This window comes from Cyrtonyx montezumae, unplaced genomic scaffold (genome assembly GCF_038088225.1).
Source record: "Cyrtonyx montezumae isolate F1298 unplaced genomic scaffold, pur_monq_1.0 scaffold_13, whole genome shotgun sequence".
Taxonomy (NCBI): domain Eukaryota; kingdom Metazoa; phylum Chordata; class Aves; order Galliformes; family Odontophoridae; genus Cyrtonyx; species Cyrtonyx montezumae.
In genome coordinates, this window is record NW_027071859.1 from 22,840,066 (window position 1) to 22,862,293 (window position 22,228).

Here is a 22,228-nt window from a genome sequence, read left to right on the forward strand (position 1 = left end):
CAACTCTGGATATTCCATGACTCAATGACAAATTCTTGAAGTACACATTTTAGCATCCTAAGACTGTGTTAAACTAAGAGCAACCCCTAACTCGATTAGCTTGTTTTTGCATTGGTTTTCCTTCAATTAATTCAAAGTTCATTTGCTATTTTAAGGGAATTCAGTAAGATTCTGTTCTGTGGGAGGGCAGTACAGTGGGAAACAGTGAGGTTTGGCTTCCAGCCGGAATTAGCTGGAGAATTTCTGTTTTTTGGCTGCACTTGCTGTAATAGCAGATTAGTCTGTGCTGAGAGATTTACTGAGGCCTGCACAAAATTAGAAAACCAAATCTGCTTATGGTGGAAACTTCTCTACCATGTAAAAGCCCACTGAGATATTCTCTGTTCAGTCTGCCACTGACTGCTTTCCCTGGACATCTGATGGCTAGATCATAGCAAAGCCATCTGAGGAGAATACAGCTTTGGGGCCCCTAGATGTGTTTTGCTGCACATACAAAAATGGAAAGAAAGTCAGACAAAGATGTGGAGAAGTCTGTAAGTTCATTCTCCACATTATTTTTCCAGAGCCTGACACTTATCCAGGAGATGAATATCCAAACTTCAATAAAAACAGCAAAAACGTTCCCGTGAATATTTGCGAATGAGCAACAATTAAGAAATAGTTTCACCACCTTTTTTGGCTTAACCTCCTCTAAATAGGTAATGATTTGTCACAGGAATCGGCAACACACATTGTGTTTAATTGAACTGAAGCTCATTTCTCTTGATGTCGCATCAGTAAGAGCTTATTTTAGCTCATGCAAGTTTCCCCAGTTTAAACCAGTACAAATCTGAGATTGATCTGACTTAACAAGGAGAACTAAGGTACTATTGATACTGGAATTCATAGGTTTTGAACAGAAGAGCTTTTATGCATATGTCAGTATTACTGAAAAATGTTACATGTCTTACTACGCAGTGCATAAATCTTAGTTCAGTCTTGGTTTGCTCTAAGAGATACTTATGCTTCCTCCCACATCATTTCTTTAGATACTTCCCCCCCCACCCCCCTTTGCTCAAACAATTTGCATGTTTGTATTTCATACTGAGTAACTTTTAAGAGAGAAAAACTATTTTCATGTTTAAATCGATTTTAGGAACCAAAAACATGAGAAAGCTATTTCATGGATTTCTGGCCTGCTATCAGGAAACTGCGGAGAAGTAAACATTACATCTCATCTACTGACCATGAGGTCACAGTAGACTCAGTTATGAAAAGTCATTCATAAACTACTACCTCTGCGCCAGCATTTTTTACACCTTTAAAATCCTAAACCCTAAGGATTCACTCTTATGGGAAGAAATCCATGAAGTTAATCTAGGACTGGATGCTGTTGTTAAAAGCGACAGTTTCATTAATTAATAAGAAACTAAAAAAAAAAAAAGCCACACAGTGACAGGAGGAAGTTATTGCGTTGTAGCAAAAAAATCCTCAGATCAGGCAGCCCCTTTTCAAAGTGTGATTGTGGAATGTAGCAGCTGCTCAAGATTCTGCTAGCTTGTGGGAGATTCATGACCAGTAGATTAATTTGCTTTTCACCAATTATAATTTATCTTACATCAGGACTGTTTACATTTTCTCTGTCATCTACATGCATTAGCACCAGGTTAATGTGCAAACCATGTACTAAATTATGTCCTGTATAAATTTTTCCTGGTAAATACCGCAGTCCTTGTCCTTACTTCCTGAGACTAACCTTTGATCTTCACGTCAACAACGAAAATAATTACCAGTTCTGCCCAGCCCAGGACAAGTCATTTTGTTCCTAGACAGCTGCACAGCTGGAGGCAGATGTGTGCTTCTCTTTGGATAGACCCTGCAGGGTCTTGCACTAGGCTTTATATCATACTTGTCATTCGTTTATCAGTGTCCAAATGTTGTACACTGGAAATGTGTGTAAAACATTCTCAGAATTTCAAACAATAACAAAACAGAATGGGGGAGCTGGGAGAGAAGGCTGCAAGAAAAAATAGAAGTCTCCCAGCTGTGCAAACTTAAGTAGCTGTATTAGCAAAAAATGAACTCCAAAAGTTACCTTACTACCATCTTCAGCAAAAGGTGATTTAGTGAATGCATTATGGATATTGAAATCCAGTGCCAGACTACTGAAAAATATTTAAAGTCTTCCTTTAGCAAAACACAGCCTGTCTTCAGTATTCTAGTTAGAGAAATAATGCAGTTTTTTGGTTTTTTTTTTTTCAGAAATTTGATATTTTCTGTCAGTGCTATGGAACATAAAGTACTTCTACCATCTTTCTTTATTTTGCTCAGCTAAAGAATTTTTCTCTAAAGCACATATCTCCATGTTTGATTGTTTTCCCTTAATTTTGCCTTTGCATCTTTCAAGCCAGAAATTTTTTCTTACTCATATGAAAGATAGTGTTATTTCTGCTACATTAGAAAAAAAAAAATATTGAAGAATGATACAATGAAATAAAGTTAAAAAATGATACAACTAAGGGAAAAGTAGTATTTCTAATATTTTTAAGGTAAAAGACAGAATTTAAAAGAGATCAAAAACAGAGAGATTAAAAATATATTTAACATTACCTCATGAAATTCAATATCACAAGCTTATCTCAATTATATGTCTACTGATAAACAAGTTATTAGAGTTAAGCTTAATGAAAACCTTTTGTACCCTAAGAGGAATATAAAAACCTTCAAAGCCAATTTAATGTGCCAACTCTTATTAAAGACCATTTTAAAGAACCCTCTGAGAGTGTAAGTCATAAATTTGATCCAATATGGCAAATGCAACTCAAAAGGGAAAACGAAGGTGTTAAACAGTCTGAATAATTAATTTGAAATATTTTTTTAATTCAGGAATCAGTAGGTGTCAACTAAAAAGTGTCAAAAATCACTAAATAGAAAATAATTGTCTGATTAGGTTCATTTTTTCCATTTTTTTCTTCTTTACAGCTATTTACTTTGTCGTCAATCTTCCCTGAACTCCGCAGGAAGCAGGGACGTTCCTGAGCAACTGATGCCCACTCCAACCCTTTTCACCCGAGTGTGGTAACAGGTCAAACCAAGCTGGAGAACACACTGAAGGGAGACAAAATAAAATAGCCTTCTGTCAAGTGGTGTGCTCACTTGGTTGTTGTTTGAGAATTTTAGATAGATTCATCCTCTCTGGCTGAAGCAAAGATCTCATCCTTGTTGAATGCTCTTTTTGGTCCTGCAACTGTGTTTATCTCCTACCTTCAGTAGAAGCTACATCAGTGCTAACAAACAGCAGGAGATAGAGCTCACCCTGTGCCTCAAAGGATGTATGGCTCAGCATTGTGCACATCTATAGAGATAAGTTCCTCTTCAGTCCCCATAAGCAAGATGGCTTCCTCAATACTGCCCCTTGGAGCAGTCCCTCAGCCTGTGCTAACTCTGAGTTACTGCTAAGTATGAGAGTGCTAACTAGAATGAGCTAGAGTGAACACTGGCAATTATTAAACAAGTAGTTCAAAGATGTACAACAGGGTGGCCGTGGGAAGGGAACTGACCCACACCTTGACCTTGCTAAATTTAGCATAGTTACAGTAGTTACAGTTAGTTGCCATCTTGAATCATGAGGTTTTTTTTCAGATGCACAGAGGAATCATGTAGGCAGGTTTTGTGAGCATCTGTGTATGTGCTGTGCATGGTCTTGCTTTTCTTTTAGATATACACAGTTATTAAGGACTGGAATAAAAAAAAGACTTTGTTCACATAAAAAACAAGATTTTAACTAGCAGCTATAGAACAGAAGTAAAGCTTAACAATGCAAGACAAGAAGAAAAATCTACTGTACTCTTCAGCTATTTGCTGAGATAGACTTGTATAAGCAACTCCATTCTTTTCTGCAGTGAGATCACCCAAAATAACAAGCTGGGTCTGAGAAAAAATTAGATCAGCTACTATGTGAAGATCTCCTATTACATTTGCCAGATAAACGCAGTAAGCTTTCTTGGTCTACATCTCTTTAACATTTCTGTGAATGGGAGGCTTCACAGTGACCACAGGGTTCAGAGTCCAGATTACATATCCTGAAGCAACTGGGGAGTATCACATTCTATATAAAACATTTTTCAGCTAATACAGCAAGCAGTGATACTTTCAAAAGCTTCTAAGTGACTTAAAAGCATACGTCCCCTTTTCAGCCAGGACCCTGGTCTGTATCAGGTACAATCATCAAAAAGCACAGCACCACGACCTCAATTCTTTACATACCTCTCCGTTCCCAAGGTGCTCTGCAGGAGTTAAGTTGCTGTCTCTGGGATCCAGAAGCTGAATGGAGAACACACTAAGCTAATGAGCACATGGTGCTAAGGCAATTTGGGAAGATTTGCCAAAGCCCATAGTGCATGAAGGCCCCATGTAACTGGAATTCATGCCATGAATTCCTTTGCAAGCTATTATTTTTGCAGTCTTAAGTGTAAAACCCAATATCAGTGGTAAAAGGTAATCAAGACAGCATTCCATTTTATCTAAAAAGCTGAGTTTAAGAGACCAAAATGCAGTAATTTAGGGTTCAGAGCAGCCTGAGGGGATGAGAGCCCACATCCCCCATGAGTTTCTCAACAATTAAATTTCCGTCCTGCATTAAGATTTAAATATGCTACTGGAAGAAAAACAACTCTGTTAGGCAATATTAATATTTATTCCAAAACATCCATCAGAATTGAAAGCCACCCTGCTTTCAAGATACCCAGTTAATGGGTAAACAACCAAGATTGATGGGGTGTATGCCACATACCTGGGAAGGTGAAGAAGATGAGGGGGACCTGCAGTGTAGGACCTCCATGGGCAGAAAATGACAGTGGGCTCCCAAGGAATAAGGAGGGCTGGGCACGTAGCTAAGCCCAACAAAGATCTGGAAGCACTGGCTTCAGCTCATGAGTCACCTGCTGCCACAGAGACAGGCATAGATGCTCAGCAGCACACGTGATGCATTCAGGTGAGCTGGCCTCCAAGTAGGAGGTGACCTCAGATTAAAAAAGTGCAAGTCTTCTGAAGTTAAAGCAACTAGAAACTGAACCTCCACAACCTCTGTCTTACTGAAAGGTGGGGAAGCTATCTACACTCTTATATTTTTATTCTATGGCTTAACCCAGACTGCTCTGAGGCTGTTTCCACAGCAGCCTGAGCCAGGCAATATCCTGCCCACCCTGCCTACCACACTGACCAGCATTGGATGAGCATTGTGCTGAACATGCTCCATGTGCTGAGAAAACCACTGTCTTTCCCCCCCCCCCCCCCCCCCCCACGACTTCTTTGTTGGATTTGCCTGCTGAAGTGTCTCAGCTGGAGGTGGCCAAACAACCTCAGAAGGGAGAAGTCAAGACTCTGGCAAAGGGTGAGGCCTGGCCATGTGCTTACCACAAGGTCTTTAGCTGCTGATCAGGTATTGCCAGTCCTAGAACCCTCAACTTTATTTATTATTTTTTTAAATCACTTTTAGGATGCTGTACTAGAAGATATCTGGCTTTTGTCAAGTTGAAGGTTCAACGATGCTTAAGTTGGCTTTTTTTTTTTTTTTTGAAGTTGTGTTTGGTTGAAGATGTTTAATCTAGTAGTAAAATAACATTTGAAATCCTTGATCAGTTCAGGATTTTTAATTCCTGGTTCCAGAACTACTTTTGAAAGTGTCACAAAAATCCCTAATTTGTGCAAGTGCCTGAGGATTTCAGCCATGGTGATCGCAAACTATTCAAGGATAATTACAAACGCTATAATAACTTCTGTGTTCTACAAGTCTGCGCTGGGCTCTTCAAACAAACATTGCATATGATAATTAACATGCTTTATCACCACACCTGACAAAGGGAAAACAAAGTGGGACATGCCAGAATCTGCATTTAAATTACACTTGATTAATTAAAATAGTGCTTAACAAGTTATAAAGGAAGATGTCGATGACTTAAAGATATTCCGTATTTTTTCCCTCATTAGTCAGACTCCTGCCTCCAATGGCAGTAAGTACTACGTAAGCATAAGGTATTAAGTGCTGTATGAAGAACAACTCAGCTTGAGCTTTCTTGGAAGAAGGATTATCATTATGATTATCACTGTTTCTCTCAGAACAGTTGCTTCTACTGATTATGTCTTCTATTACTGGTTATGTGGCTGAAAATTATTTTACTGTGAATTAACAATTTTGCTTTATATCTATTATAATGCTTACTATATTACCTTAATTTTATACAAGCTTGTTTTCTGCTTCTTAAGAAAGCATTTCTAAACTCTCATAAGGGACTTTCATCCAAATCTTGTGGATATTTCTCTCACCTCAAGATCTTGGGAAAAGGACCATCCAGCAGTCCTAGGAGTGTGTCATTCTCATACTTTTACTTACTGTTAAAGAGTTTGATGAAGAAGCTTGACAGCTTAGAAAGTACAGTGGTTATAGCACAAATGCAGCTGAAAAGATGGTAGAAGCTCATCTCTTTATGCATTTCCATGCGTTATAATTTATCAATCAGATCTTTTTGATTTTCTGAGTCCTAAGAACTGACAAATCCCCGTAAGTACCAGGTAAAAATAAACGTAAGAGTAGGGATTTTTACCTACTGAAAATTTATGTTAGTGGCAGTAAAACAGAAAGTCATAGGAGTCCAACAGGAAAAGGTTTATACTGGGATTCTAATCAGATTTCCATCAACTGGCAAAATTGCTTTTTATCAAACAATAGTAGGGTCAGAAATTATAGAAACTCAAGCTTTTCAACTGTCTGTAGAACCCATAGGACTAAAATCTGGGCTTTTTATACCTTTCCTTTGTCACTGAGTTGTATGATGGCTGTTGGATATATGCCAGATTCAGGTTTCCTTTCAGTGTGCACAGTACTGTCACAGAGTGCCATGTCACAGGAAAGCTTCATTTTTCACTGCCGCAGATGAGTGTCAACTCTCTAGGTGATATCAATCGAATATAATAAAGCTACCTCAAAACACACCAGCTGCACATATAGACTGCAGTTTTGAGCCTTACGCACAACAGCTCGAAGTAAAGTCACATGTGACAGTAGCAAAGTATGGCCTGTTGTTTTCATGCAAAAAGAGTTGCTGCCTTTTGACAATGTGAACTGGGACTGATACTTGTAGACAAAATAGCTGTACTCAGCACTCCCACAGTAAGAGCAAAACTTCCTTAAAAGAAGGTGCGAGAGGCCTAAGCCACGCTCTACTTTCTGAGCAGACCTTGACGGAGAAGCCCTCTTCTCTGGACACATTTTGATGCATGCACCATCTGGAAGATTATACATATCAGCCATCCATAGGGTCATAGTCCAGAGGGAAATAGTTTTTTGTAGCTGACATTTACCTGTCATCTGTGGAACTCAGGAAGTCAAATGCAAACTACAGAGCTTGGGACTTTTTCAAGCTGTGTTCTGGCCTTTCCAGTGGTATTCCAAGCCCATAAACCAATTCATTGCACTCACCAGCACATTGCTTGTTTAAAATACATTGAGTGAAAAGAATGGCTAAATATTTGTTCAAAGGCCAATCTGTATCCCAAGAGGAGACATTTTCTTTGTTAATACATGCAAGCACAACATACAAGCCATAAACATCACACTGAAAGACTTACGTATATGCAAATAAAATGTGTGCTAACATACATAACTACAACCAATAGCATTTGAAGAGGAAAACTGCAAGTGGCAGAAGAAGTGGTAACGCTAGGAAGGGTAAAACTAGAATCTGTCACATGTTATGCCTTAAAGTAATACAAATACAGAAATAGTTTGTCACAAAGATTCTATAGTTATCATATGAAATGCTGATCTAAAAGAGCAGATGGTGCTGCAGAAAAATGGAAATCTGCATCACCATTGCATATAATAAGAGATGACATTGCACTGCCTCAACTTTATACTCTTTAACATTGCATTATCCCCAAAAGCATTATCCTTGATCTTTCCTTCTTAGAAAGCTTAACTTGAAGAGCAATTTGAAGGAAATGGGAGGCAACTTAAAAGATTGGGTCATGGAGAACAGTGATTAAAAGTGTTCAGAGGAATTAACATGAGAAGTAGGAATGAAGAAAAGATCGCTTGCAAGTTTTGTCACCTTAACCAGATGAAAGGATGTGGTAAGGGACAAGAGGCCGATTAGGCAAACTGTTCAAACAGACCTTAATATGGAAGCTAGTGATTTCTGATCAATAGATCAGCAAGGAGTTGACCTGATGTCTGCTAGTGCAAAGGAGGGAGAATACAGATGTAGACCTTGATAGTGATAGGGGTTGACACACTTGGAAGCATATGGCATCAAGGAAATACGCATGGCGTATTACCAAATTAAGTTACATTAAATATATGTTAAAGTGCAGAATTATAAACAGGGTTAGAAGATGAAAACTTAAGATGAAATGTAAGAATAAAGCATTCCTCAGGGCATCTGTATTCTTCCTTAAGGGCTTTTGGTCCCTTGGGACGTTCAGAGTCTACAACTCGTGTAGAAGATGAAACAAATACCTATAGCCAGAAATCAAAGCAAGAACTAAACCCATCTGGGGATATCACCTCACCAGTATTTTAAACTAATGCACATTTTTCTCGCTCCAAGCTAGTTCGAGATAGCACTCCACTTTCTCGTAACCTTTGAGATGAGGTTTCATCTACCTTTTATTTTTAATCTGAAATTAAATGCAGACAAGAGAGCAGAAATATCCTGATCCAGCAAGTTCACCCCAAATTTAGATATATTTCCAAAGTAAAAAATAGTAGGTGATGCAGAGTGTGCTAAAACTGAAGCATAAAGCCTGAAACCTTTGTTTTCTAGAGACAATAATTACTCTAAAGGAGCTATAGAGTAAAAATACCACTATAACCACCTGAGCTTCCCTCTAGCTTACTCACTCGTAGATCAGTGTCATCACTGACAAAGATCAACACAACTACAATGTATTTTTAGGCACGGGTTACAGTTCTCTACTGCCTTGCGCTTTGCTTTTGCGCATACACCTTCATTAAGATTTCGGCAGTGCACTGAATCCTCCCTTTATGACACTAATTAGAGAAACCTCATCACAGTTCCAGTTAGACATCAGCTCAAAACTCATACTTCTTTCGCAATATGTAGAAAATTCAGAGAGCAAAGACATAAGTGTTTCAGAGACTGGAGAAAGCCACTTGAAAGGAGTTGATACAAGAAATAAAAGGGAATGAAAGAAAATGAATAGTCACCTGTCTCCAAAGATCTAGGCTTGCAGGAAAGGAACTCCAAAAAGGAGGGATCTCAAACAAGAAATCCTTCCATTGTTGGCAGTCAGCCCTTACATGAGGTCTAAGAGGTGAATCGCCTTCACCTGTGCTCCCAGGGCTGACTGGATCTTTCCTTCAGGTGCTCAATCAGTGGTTCAGGATGTGACTCAGCAGTTCCCATACAGAGCGTATAGCAGACAAGAATTAGAAAACAAGGCAACCACGTTTATTGTCTGAAATAGCACTGTTTACGTTTGATATACAAATTTCAATATCAGGAATGTCTATGTCTTACTGAAGCTAATTCATTTCATTTTTCTGTTATAAATGTATCACCAACACATGCAAATTGTGAGAATTTTTGTTTCCCAGAATTTCAGAGTGAACCAATGACAAAAGCAAGGAAACAATCCAGAGATTCTGAGCCCTTCTCTTTCTCTAGTTTAAATGAAGCACAAGGCTCTAGGTTTATGCCCTCTAAGCTGTATCTTAAGTTTTAGTAATAACTTATATGAAATGAACTAGATAGAAGACTTTAAACATCAATCCCTAGCCTTTCCAAAATAAATTGACGGAAAAGTTTTGATCAATCACTATTGGCTTTTGTCTTTACCATCTGGACAAAAATGGGGAGAAAGGATCTCCATATGCTAGAGTGTAACCAAGAATTAAAATAAGTGTGATATAAAAAACCACCCAATCAAAATAATTCCTTTAGGAAATTTGCTCCAGCCATTTTTATTGATTCAAAGATTTACATTCTTGTCCTTAACAAAGCAAAGGTTAAATAAGGCCGCCTTTAACTACATTAAAACTTTACTAACTTGACTGTATTTATAAAGTAATATTCTATTGAAAATGGAAAATATATACCTTACAATCCTGATGTTGGAAGTAGTTGAGAGAACAAGTGCTGTCAGTGGCTCTTATTCTTGAAGATCTTAGCCAGCACCAAAAATATCAGCAGAACATTTTCTATTTTAATTTAATTCTCTTGGCATTTTCATTGGCAGTGTGCATATATTTGTCATGGTTTTATGATTTTTGATATTGGTATTCCACATCATAACATCATGTGTAGTACATGAAGAGTTAAAGAGTTAATGCTCTAGCTGCATGGATCATTGATAGTTATGGATATGTCTGACTCAGAAGAGAAGAACTACATTCTCCAGAGGGTAGGTTGCCAAAGGATAGGACTTCTCAGCTCTGTGCAGATGAATGCACAGCTCAGTGTCTAATGCAGTTAACCTCCCTTCAACTACATCTTCAAAGCGATGCATGAAGCAGGAGAGCTGTCACCTTTTTGCAAAGAGTAGTACCCACAGAGATGCAATGAAGCAAAGAGAAAAATTCCCAAAAGTACTTCTGACAAGATGTTAGTCAGAAGATGGTGCTGTTAGAACTTCTAAGACAACTGTGGCTCTATGTGAAACTGAAGCATACAAGACAGGCTCAAGAGAATAGAAACCCAAAGCAAAAAAATTACAACTTGATTTCATAGCAAATTGATGCTCAGCATCTCTCTGAATGTACCTTACAGAAATGTACTCAATGAATTCAAGACACTGGTTTTGCACTTTGGCTTTCTCACATTGTTCACACCACACAAGAGGCACACAGAAAAGCATACCCTTGAAATTGTCAATCACAAACTTCTGCAGAATGGTTTAGAATGTGTCAGAGGTCCACAAATGATCAATAAGTTTTTCATGTACTTCTACACCATGTAGTATACTTCCACTTGTTTAGTGTCAATATATAGGTTCTGACTGGTACTCTGGTGGCACTACAAACAATACGGAGATATGCAGTAACACAGCACTGGCTCTGAAAAAGAGATAGCTCAAGTATCTACATAAAACTGCTGGACTGTGTCATATAAAAATAGCCTTAGAAACCCTTCCTTTTCTCATTCTAAGGGAAAAATTGGAAATTCCCCAACTTTTCATTAACAGAATATCACATTTTCCACAGTGTGAAAAGACTGAAGCATGACTGTGAAAGAGGAAAGGCTGATATTGGTGGGAAAATGAGCAAACAAGAATGTAATTACCAAAACAGCTGTTTGCATGTAAATTATTGTTGTAATTAGAAAGGAAATGGGTGATTATAAATACATGAAATTAGAGCAGTCCACAGAAAAGTTAACTGTGGTTATTGATATGAATAGGAGGAATTCTGCTGGGTTGTTTTTGTTTGTTTTTTTTTTTGAAATGGTGGATACTAAATCTTAGAGAAAATGACAGAACCATTAAGAGGAAAACACCACAGGTGTGATTTACTCTCTGATAGAGTTCTGTTTCTTGGTAGAAAGCAACAGTGTCATTTTCAATCTCTAGAATGCAAAGAATGTACATTTCTGTAATGAAAATCTACCGTGGGACAGGTGTTTCATGATCCAATGGACAGGTTACCACTCTTAGCTGCACTTCTGGAAGTACTGATCCTCCTGGAGGAAACTACTGTTTTTGGTATCTTTCTAGTGAAACAGTGCTTAAAAAATGAAGGAAAGGTCCCATCTGTGAACTAAAACAGCTTGATTAGCTTGATTGTGCTTGAAGAGCTCAAGCAGATCTCTCTCCTTCAAGATGGATAGGCTTCACCTGCTGTAGCTGATGGAGCCAGGGCATAGCAGAAGCCTTCTGCACTGCCATTGCTGCACAGAGAAGAGGGAACCAGTGCTGATCTCAATTATATCCCCCTTTTAGAAGACACAGCTACAAGAAAGTCTTTGAGAGAATGTACACACCTGCTAATGGCTACAAACAAAAGCAAGGCTGTTCCTTCTGCTTTGTAGCTAAGGTCTGTAAGGAGAGTGATAACATAGCTGTGTATTACATTTAGTTACCTAATTAAAAACATGTAAATGCATGCATGTCGATTCGTGCCTTGATGATTATTACTTGGCTCATTTCTTAAAGGTTTTTTAACAGCAAAGGTCAGTTAAGGAAAAAGATTCAGAAGAGTGAGAGGAAAATATTCTAGGAAACATTTAGCAATCTACTTAGTTATTCTAAAGTAAATCTTGAGGAACACTATTTCTTCTACTGCAGTTTGTATTTACATCATGGGAAAAGCCAAGAGAATGGTAAAAGACTTAGAGACAGTTGGTGGAAATGGGGTGTAACATGATTGAGGAGAGGGGTCAAATTCTTTCCTGCCAAAAATGAGCAAACCTCTGTGAAAATGTCAGCAAAGCTTCACTCAGAAACACTAGTAGAGCTTTTTGCCAGGCTGGGAATTTCACAGTGAATATTTTTCCATCATTGTCACAGAGGCTTTTCTTTAAGCACTTTGCAGACGAAACGCAGTCATTTTCAGTACTCTCCACTATGCACCATTCTATGGGACACCTCTCCTGTTTGCCTGATGTGGACATAAAGATGCTGAGCTCCTGTATTGCCTCTATATTTGGACTAAGTCAGAGGGGGGAACTCTGCAGCTTCCAGGCTCCTCTTCTCAGAGCTGGGAACCTTCAGTCTCCAGCTCTCCTCGTCAAGAGTCCATAGGCAACCCACAGCCCAGCTCTCTCAGGCTGCTGGCTCCTACCAACTGTGAGCCAGCCCTGGGCCCCCTGCCCCAGCAACCCAGGTCTGGGCTCCTCCAATCTCTAATGTTTTTGTGATCCTTTTTTTAAACTTTCAATGGAAGTTTGGGAATTTCAGTTTAGTTCTGAAGTGAGTCATTTGTCCCCCCAGAATTTTAAGTCATGACCTTAAGCCTATTTTTTTTTTTTTTGACAGATAAAAGAGTAAGAGTATAGTGGCTTGATTATGAGGAGAAGAAAATTGAGGATTAAGAAGTTAATTTGTATTCTGACACAAACAAAGATAAACAGAGAGAATAAGGCATATGTTTATAACAATTTAAAGGCCACTATAATGTTGGTAGATTGACATTAGTGTATCTGAGAGTAAATAACTGGTTCTTGGGTATAGTCCAAAGGTAAGAAATACAGATCCTGCTAATTAGCAACTCTTTAATTTTATCTGCATTAATAGATTGCAAAACATGAAAATTAATGAAAATCAGTTTGTTTCCTTAATTTAATTTTTTTTAGTTGTATCCATTCTGTTTTTGAAGAGGAAACCAATTATATATTTTTTTCCTTCTAAATACACAATATCTTTTCAAAGGAAGATTTAGTAGTACTCTGTGCACTTACCTACACGTCTTTATGCACAAGAATTTATAGCATGATATCAAACCAAGAAAAAATCTCAAACACGTGTGAAGAAAATGAAAGGAAATGTCAGCAAAATGGTTTCTCAACATTTCACATCCCAATTAAACAAGTAATCAACTTGGCAGGTCTTGTCTTTGTTCTACCCCTGCAGCACAGTCTAGGGAAGAGCATTCCCTGTGGGAGTTTTTAGTCTTGAATAATAAAACAGATAACATGCAGAGAAGTCTGAAAGGAACTGTTTCAGGGGTTAAAGAAGAAACACTCATTTTGAAAAGGAATCCCAGTGGTGGGTATATAATTGGCTCAAATAAAAGAGAACACACTTTCTTGTGGCAAGTTAATAAAAGACAGCTCAGCGACCAAGTAAGTAAGCAAGCATGAAAAGTGTTGTTTTTCAATTAGATCAATTTAGGGAGTTTGATGTATGTGCCATATTTATCCACCAAGTCTTGTCCAACTTTTGGTCTCTGTGCAGCTGTGTAGCTCCAAGTTTCAGCCTGGATTTCTCCTTTGTGGAAGGACTTCTGAGGGACAAACAAAATGCCCCCTTCAAAGTTTTTCTCACAGTTTAGTTGAAGATCTTTCTCATTTCTACAAATGTTTCTGCTCATGAGTCAGTTGGAGACCCAGAAGAGATGGGAACAAGTTATATAGAGAAGATCCCATTCCCACATCTTTACTTCAATTTCTGTCTTTCAGAGAACTGTTCCATTAAAAATATGTTGTTCTCATATCTCCAGCCAACATCTGCCCTGAGATCCCCTGCTATGAAGTTCTTAACACAGTCTTAACTCATAGCTGAACATCACACTGAGCAGGAGAATGGTGCAAAGAGGAAGAGGGATGGACACATTGAGTCTTAGCGGTGCAGATTTACAACTCCACTGAAAAGGTATTCCAAGATCTGCTTTAAGGAGATCTTGGTTGTTTCCACAGCAGTAGCTTCAAATGTAACTGATCTTGCACCTCTACACGCCTTGATGTTATCTGGGCACATGGCCAGATTCTCACAAAAATCAATCATGAAACCAGTAAAGTACTTGAGAAATGTAAATTATACGTCCACCTAAAGCCCTAAGATTTCCTACAATCAATAAAGGATCTGAGCGGCAGGGACAGGACTGTGAAGTGTATCTGTCACTCCACAAGCAGTGTTTAGAGCACTGGGACACTGAAATCTGGTTGTCTCCACTACACTGCTTCTCCTCTGGTCTTATCTCAGGCAAATGTCTCCACCTTTCTGTACCTGCAAGGTAGGAATAATAGTAACACGTCTTTAATAAAGCATTAACATCTGCTAAAGGAATGGAAATATCTTCATTCATATTAATAATAATAATTGATGGTGCCCATCTGGCAGCAAAAAAAAGTGCAGGAACAGAGCACGGAGCATTTAGCTGAAAATATAGCAGTCAGGAGAAGTGCCTGTGTCATGTGTTATAAATATGGAAAACAGAATACAAAAGGACCATTTAATTCATATGAGATTCCCAGTTCCTCATGTGCCGTGTTTGATGCTGATTTATTTGAATTAAGATGGCAAGAAAACCTCCTCTCACTGCTTTTTGTTCAATTTTAGTTTAGTTTTCTTTTGTTTTTAATCAAGCTCTTGCTCAAGCCGTGTGAGCAAGTACCCAGTAACACACTGTAAATCACAGTTTGCAACTTCTCTGACTGCAGATGAGATAGTAACAGATAATGCTGTATAATTCACATGTGGCCCGTTTGTCATTCAAACACCACATGTCAGATTCTCTCAATGTGCAGATGAATGTGTGAGCAGAGAAGTTGGTAGAGACTGCAAAGTACATGATTTTCGAGTCTTGGTTATTAAAAGTCCCTGCTTAATGCTGAAACAATTCAGAATTTTATGAGTACAAGCCTAAGGTCTTTTCAACCACCTTTAGAGTCATGTTTGAGTCAGCCAGTTTATAGGGAAGACAGCAGAAGCTTCAGAAGACAAAGTGAGAAAAAAATGGAACAGAAAAATATGCAGTCATCAATCCAGAAAAGTTTTTTCCAGGAAAATGGCTGAGAAAACAAAAGTGTATGACTTCCCGTGATGATTAAAAAAAATAGCAATTTCACATTGCAGTGGTATTTGAGAAGTGACAGTGGTTATCTTCCTGCAGTTGCTCAGAGAATGTATATAGCACAGCCACTGTTCTGAACCCACTTTGTGGAAAGATAGGTGAACTGTAACCCAAAAGTGCATTTTCTATGTATCGTCCCTCAAAAAAGACACACTTCCAGTGTCTACACTAGAGATGTAACTTACTGCACCACGTACATGTTTAACACAGTGAATCCCTGAATTGTCTGACATTTGACTTCTATCATAATATGAAGACAAAATTCCAACTCCTAGTCCTACAGCTACATATAGCATGCAGAATTAGCAGCTGCACAGGACTGGTGTCTTATTCTTGGAGATATCTGAACTTCTCACATAGCTCCTTTTATATTACCTACCTAATCACTCAACACAAACACAAATTTATCTAAAAATGAAAACTGGCCCTGCAGAAAGTAGAGTCATAGGCTCAGAAGGAGCATGTCAGTCAGGATAAACATCCAGAAATACGCTCCAGAACAAGAACAGACAAGATCATCGTTTTTGCTCACAGACATCCATGGCTATGCTCCTCAGAGGTTTTTCTAGTTGAGTTTCATAGTGATTGGATGTGCTGCTATGTTGCTACCAGATGGCTTTGTATTAATTTAATTTTTAGTTCGATCTTCCATTAGAAGAAAAGGGCAAATGCAATCTGAGCAAGCATGTTTTTGACTATCAGCAAGTCTCTCCCACCTGTTCTCTGACTAATTAAAGGTTCTTACCTCTAGCCAAATTCAGAAATACTTGACACTATAAATACTTTTTTGAAGTGAACATCCAGACAGAGCAGAGACGCCCATCAAATTCCAAACTGAAGGCAGACTCTTATGTGGTTCACAGCATAGCAGACCAAAGAATTTACAAAAGCTCTGCACTTCGGTCAGTCAGAGCTTGTCTTCGTAAGGTCTCACAGGACTATGCATTTTTAAAAGAAAATTAAATAAGTGCTGCTGGAATGCTCTATACCTCTCAGCTTTGACTCTCAACTTTGAGTTGAATTCATAGGTTCATAGGTTCATAGAATTCTTCTACGCCATAGAAATTGTCACCAGTAGCATCCTATGAACATCTGATTTTGGCCAACAGTGTATAGCTGACATATAGCTGTAGCGCTGACATTATGAGCAAGTTGAAAATTGAGATGTTCAGGCCCATAATGAAACACTGATTTGTACAGACTACTCTATGTTTCCGGTTTTTAACTCTTTGGACTTCTCCCAGATGTTAAGGATCCAGAAAATTTAAGCAACTTTAAAAAGGATAAAAGTCTCAAGCATATTAAGTGGTAGTGAAATTATCTTAGCAATTAAATGGGTACAAATTATATATATGATAATATAATTTAATACATTTACATACATGTTATATGTATATTTATATGTGCATATGTTATGTATAAATGTATATAAAATCAGATATTTGATAGGATGTAGGAAAAGAACAAAAAAGCCCTGAAATGTGTAGTCTTGGAGAAGGGTTTACCTGAACCAGCGCATATGAAAGCATACATACATAACCTTATTCAGAGCATGCTGAGTGTGGTGCCAATATCCCTCCTTTCTAGCAGAGGAATGATTAGTTAGGTATTTAAGGAGATTTTTAAAAATATTTCTGTATTTCTAGTATATTTTGAGTGTGAGCAGTTTGGAGGTATGATTTCAAGGTGTGAAATTTATTAATAGAGTAGACGGTTCAACCAGCTGCAGCTTGAAAACATACAGGACATATCATAAGGCATAACAAAAGTCATTTTGCAAAATGTCTGTAATAAAAATGAACTGCAACAGAATCTATGAATAACTCAAAGCAATCTCTTGCTTTTACCTTAAAAATAAGGTATGAAGTTGGTGTCATTTTGTCACACCTCAGAAGCAAAATCACAGCAGAATGAAGTAGTATTACAGGTTTATTATGTCTCAAAATATAGAAATATATTCCAAAAGCATATTTTATAGAATAATATAACAATAATCTTCCGTTTCTTATTCTCAAAATGGTACACCATTACTTAAAAATATATTACTTAATGTACCCAAAATGTAGTGTTCATCAAATCCTATTTAGAAAAAATCAACTTCTACAAAGCATATCCTCCTGCCCAAATTATACAGCAACCTGAACATTTTTGGAAAATAACTCAGGAATTTAACTGCTTTTATTTAGTTGTTCAAAAATGTTAATCAAATTGGAGACATGATAATTTGATATAAATCACTGTGCATGAACTGCAGCTAAACATAGATGTGTTGGCAATAGATGTACAAAGCAGAAATGGAAGCATAAAATGGAATTGTTTGTATTAAGGAGTTAAGAGTTCCAAAGACAGAAATCAGAACTGATAATTTTTCAAAAAACTGCTGTGTGTATGCATAAAAAGATGTATGTAATACTCCAGTAACAAGATAAAATATATTAGTTTCTGCAAAAAGGACAGCTGCACATTCACATGCATATGCAGTCACACACACGTGCCGATTTTATCAATCTGAGTTTTCTGAAATGTGCCTTAAATAACCACTGAAATCATCATCTACACAGATAGATTGTCTAAGGAGAAACTGGTATGTACTGTTCACTTGTTAACAACACTTTGAGAACTGTTAAAAAGCATTTTTAATCAAGGTAGTTCAAGATAAGAACTTATTATGGTTTGCCATTTAATAATGAGAAAACAGTTTCAATTTTCTCATTTTCATAATGCTAGAAGAAAGGGGTTTCAAAAGTTTTCAAACGTGTCCAATTCAAAATAAGCATATGGGTTCTGGTGGAGAGAATGGCAATGCGGCCATTACAAACTACACAAATTCACGACCAAAGGATTTTATTTCAGGCCAAAAATGTCGAGAAATGAAAAAATATTTGTATGGATTTAAGAAATTCCAACGTTATAAAAATTGATGCTAAAAAAAAAAAAGCTATCCCATCTTACATCTCATTTAAACTAAACCTGCTAGGAAAGAAGATGAGACTAACAGTAGGTTGCAAATTACCCAGCAGCTTCTTATGAATGGTATTTGCCCTCTCTCCACGTGAAGAGCCGCTATCACAGGCAAGTATCTGGTAGCTTCACCTATGTGACGGTACGGCCTATGTGGGTTTTTGTTTTATTTTACCTTGTGCTCTTACTGTAACAACATTTGCTGCAGTACATGCTGTGATAGATAATGGACTGATGTGAACTGAGGTAAGAACTTTGTTGTTCGATGTTTAGTGTTAACTTGGAAGGTCAGATATGGAGGCTAGAGTTTGTCTTCGCAGAATTCCCAAAGCTCTGAGCCTTTTGCAAACCCTGCAGCCCACAGGCCCAGAAGTAGCACGCTCCTTCACTTACTCTTGTTAAAGAAAATACTTACATGTGCAATCTCTTCACTTCTATTTTCTATCTACTGTTTATTTACTTTAACACTGTTCAACATTTCACTTTTTCTAATGGAGCAGAACTTCTAAAAGAAAAAAAATATGTTTGGCCAAGCAGTCTTATTTTTTTTTTCTGTGTCTTTTTCTAAATAAATATCCCTCCACAGTTTTCATTGGCACAATATGACCAAACGCATTTTAGTTCCTTAAACAATATGAAGCAGTTACGAAAGTTCCAGGGTTACTAACTTAAAAAAAAAAAAAAAAAAAACAATACAAAGGTTTTACTTCAAAGTATGGAAATGATACTACATAGGTTCCAGTATGTTAAACTCAAAAAAATTAGTTTCTGAAGTTCTACTGCTTAGTAAGGTGACCCATAAAATAAATGATTTTGAAATTTTGCTCGTACAAAAGAAACTATATACCTTTAAATAAATAAAAGCTGCTATATACATTATACTGTACATTTAAATGAGAGATGACATGAAATGGAATAAATTTAGAACGGCCTTCCCATCAGCAAGGCTTATATCTTGACTTTATTACAGTTCTGAATAAAGCCCTCTGCTTTAGATTATTACTTTTTTCATCCTAGTGGCAGCCACATGAACGCACCACCATATTCCTGTATTTCTTTAAAATAACGTTGGAACTGTCATCAAAGTAGAGCACGGAGATTGCATTCAGTTTTGTTGGTGCACAGCATGGCTTTGGTACATGATCAGGGAACATCAAATGAACCTGAAAGACAGATAAATACATAGCTCGTGTATCAAAAGGAGAGTTACAAGGACAACAGCAGTACAAGACATGTCTTTGCAGTTCGGAGAGCTCTGTGGTTGCAGATTTTCCTCAGTTAGTGACTTTAAAGCAGAGCTTACCTCCAGAATGTTGCTCTGATTTCAATCGTGCGGGCAGTGTTATACAATAATAGCAGATGGAAATTTAAGTGAGGGGGAGCGGCCAAGATACAAAGTTGGTTTTCACATGAAACTTAGCAAAGAGACAAAGTTAGGCTGCAGTTTGGGAAAACACATATGTTAGTACCATCTCTGCTGAAGATGATGCTTAACTTGAAGCACATGCTCACGTCCCTTGTCTCACCAAGACTCCAGCATGTGCTAAAATGCCTTTTTGCATAGAGTCTCAGCATGGAGGAAAGTTGTGACAGAAAGCAAATGCTGTGTAGGCAAAGGCTCATATTGAAATACAGTTTTCAGTCTATGAAAGAGTAAGATGTGTGTTCTCAGGCAGCATGAGTGTATTTTAAGGTCTTATCTATGTATCTGTGCATCCAGCTCTACTTCTACTGAAGTCAATATCAGTTTGTAAGGTGAGTGCCAGCTGGACAGGAAGTTTGGGGAAAGGACCAAAACAGAGAAGGCTTTCTGTATACTAGGCTGAAATATACCAATGAATCATTAAAGAGAAGAAAAACAGTTTTGAACAGCATCCCAGAATGAACAAGATCTACTGGAAATAACTGAAAATGGGGGAAATGCAAGTTCTTTGTACTTGAAAGAAGGTTGGATGTAATATTCTGCACATGCTGAAGACTTGGAAACTGGGGAGGCCAGAAAGGAGGGAGTTGTAATAGAGAGGGCAAGAGATTATTAAGGCATGGATGAAGACTTCAGCAGTAATAGGTTTCATTTGTATGTTAAGTCTTTGTAAATCTGTTAGAGCCATCTGTCTTGCAGTGATATAAGCCCAGAGTCTTTGCCAGACAACAGAGAACAGTCTATCAGGAAACGATTTTTACATAACTGTTACCATGAGAAGGTCTTTTGAAATGAGCAATAATAAATCCTGAAGAAACAGTTTAGAAAGGGTTTAGACACACATTTAAAAACACTTTAACAAATGAATAGCAAAGTACTGGAGAAAAGAACGACTATGCCATGTCTGAGCAGATGTTTGTCCCACAACTCCTGGTTCCACCAGCCCCTGCCTCCCCAGCTCCACAGCCCTGCAGACCCTCTTGACGAAAATGACCACTGAGTGGCAAAGAGTGATCTACAAAGGGTAGAATTTCAAAAACCTGGAAGAAAGTGTGAGTCTACCTGCTGATGCCGTGAACTAAATGATCGTGAGGTCATTTCTACACCAGTGCCTTTTAGAGGCTGACTAGAGAGGAGAGATAATGTAATTCATTAAATACAGCCTTTCTTGTAGTGTATATGTATCTGTTCTGCCTACCTAACTTCAGCCTCAGAAAATGATGAGAGAGGTACTAGACCAACATTTCTCCTATGCTTGTTACAGAAGAGGAAAAAAAAAATGAGTCAGTAAAGTTTGGAGGGGTACCAAGGAACAATCACTTCCCAACCCAAAGAGTGGGCTTTTTCAGAATGGTGTAATCAGTATGGCTGAGAGATGATTACATTTGGATTAGGGTGGGGTGCATGAATAATTGCTTCTCAAACCATCCCCATGTGCACACCTTGTGTAAATCTGAATTGTGCATAATTTAAACCATAAAGCATTCAACTACTGTTATCTCATCTAATTTATGTGCAGTTAAAATTTAATTAGCCTCTTGATTTTTTGGCTGCACAACTGGACACATGTACAGTACATGCAGAGGGAGACATACAATTCCAAAAAGGCCATAAAAAGCTAGGAAAATCTAAGTATCTCATTTTTAAAAAGTAGACGATCTATGAAAATTTCTTAAACATAGGAAATAAATCATTTTTTGAAAGAGTAGATGAACAAGAGAAAATAGCACTGAGCCACCTCTTATTTAAAGGTCTATCATTGTAGCAGGGAACTCTTAACTTGAGGATCTCAGTGTTATTAGCAAATTTTGTGGGTGATGTTTACATTATGATAAACTTCTGCTTTGCAGACCTATTTCTTTTCAGTTCAAGATGGCATGGTTTCTGTTCTTCATCATCTCATATGTACACTGCTATAGTCCCTGTTAGCTCGTATTTATTGTTCCCCTTCACCTGAACCTCTTACCTCAATTCTATATATTCCCAGCGTCTGACTTTTCTTTTTGTGAATCTTGTTGGCATCAGTTCTGGGGTAGAGGAATAATGTTACACTGACGGCTGGGATTGGGGAAGGTACATAAATGAGAAGTTGAATGGAAAGAGAATGGTCTCAGCACATGGTGAGTTTCTAAAACTATCCCTCTCAAGTAACATAGTAATTCTCAAAAGCGAAGTTTGTTTTTCATCGAAAAAAATCAGGGAAAATAAAAATTTATTTTCTTTTTCTTTTTTTTCGGTTTGCCCATTTCTGAAGGGGAAAAGGCATTTCAAGCCCAGTTGCTCTGTCTTTTTTTTTTTTTTTTAAACAAAGATCACAAAACTATGTTTCTCTCATTTCA

The 22,228-nt window shown here is 37.7% G+C and overlaps 1 protein-coding gene across 1 annotated transcript in view; it reads right to left on the reverse strand.

The window, feature by feature from the left end:
* Positions 1-17,037: 17,037 nt before the first annotated feature.
* Positions 17,038-22,228, reverse strand: part of BMP5 (bone morphogenetic protein 5) — a 53,846-nt gene continuing 48,655 nt past the window's right edge. The window contains exon 7 of the mRNA XM_065730803.1: positions 17,038-19,629. Within this exon, the coding sequence (XP_065586875.1) occupies positions 19,480-19,629 (150 nt within the window). The 3' untranslated portion in view covers positions 17,038-19,479. The remainder of the gene's footprint in view (positions 19,630-22,228) is intronic.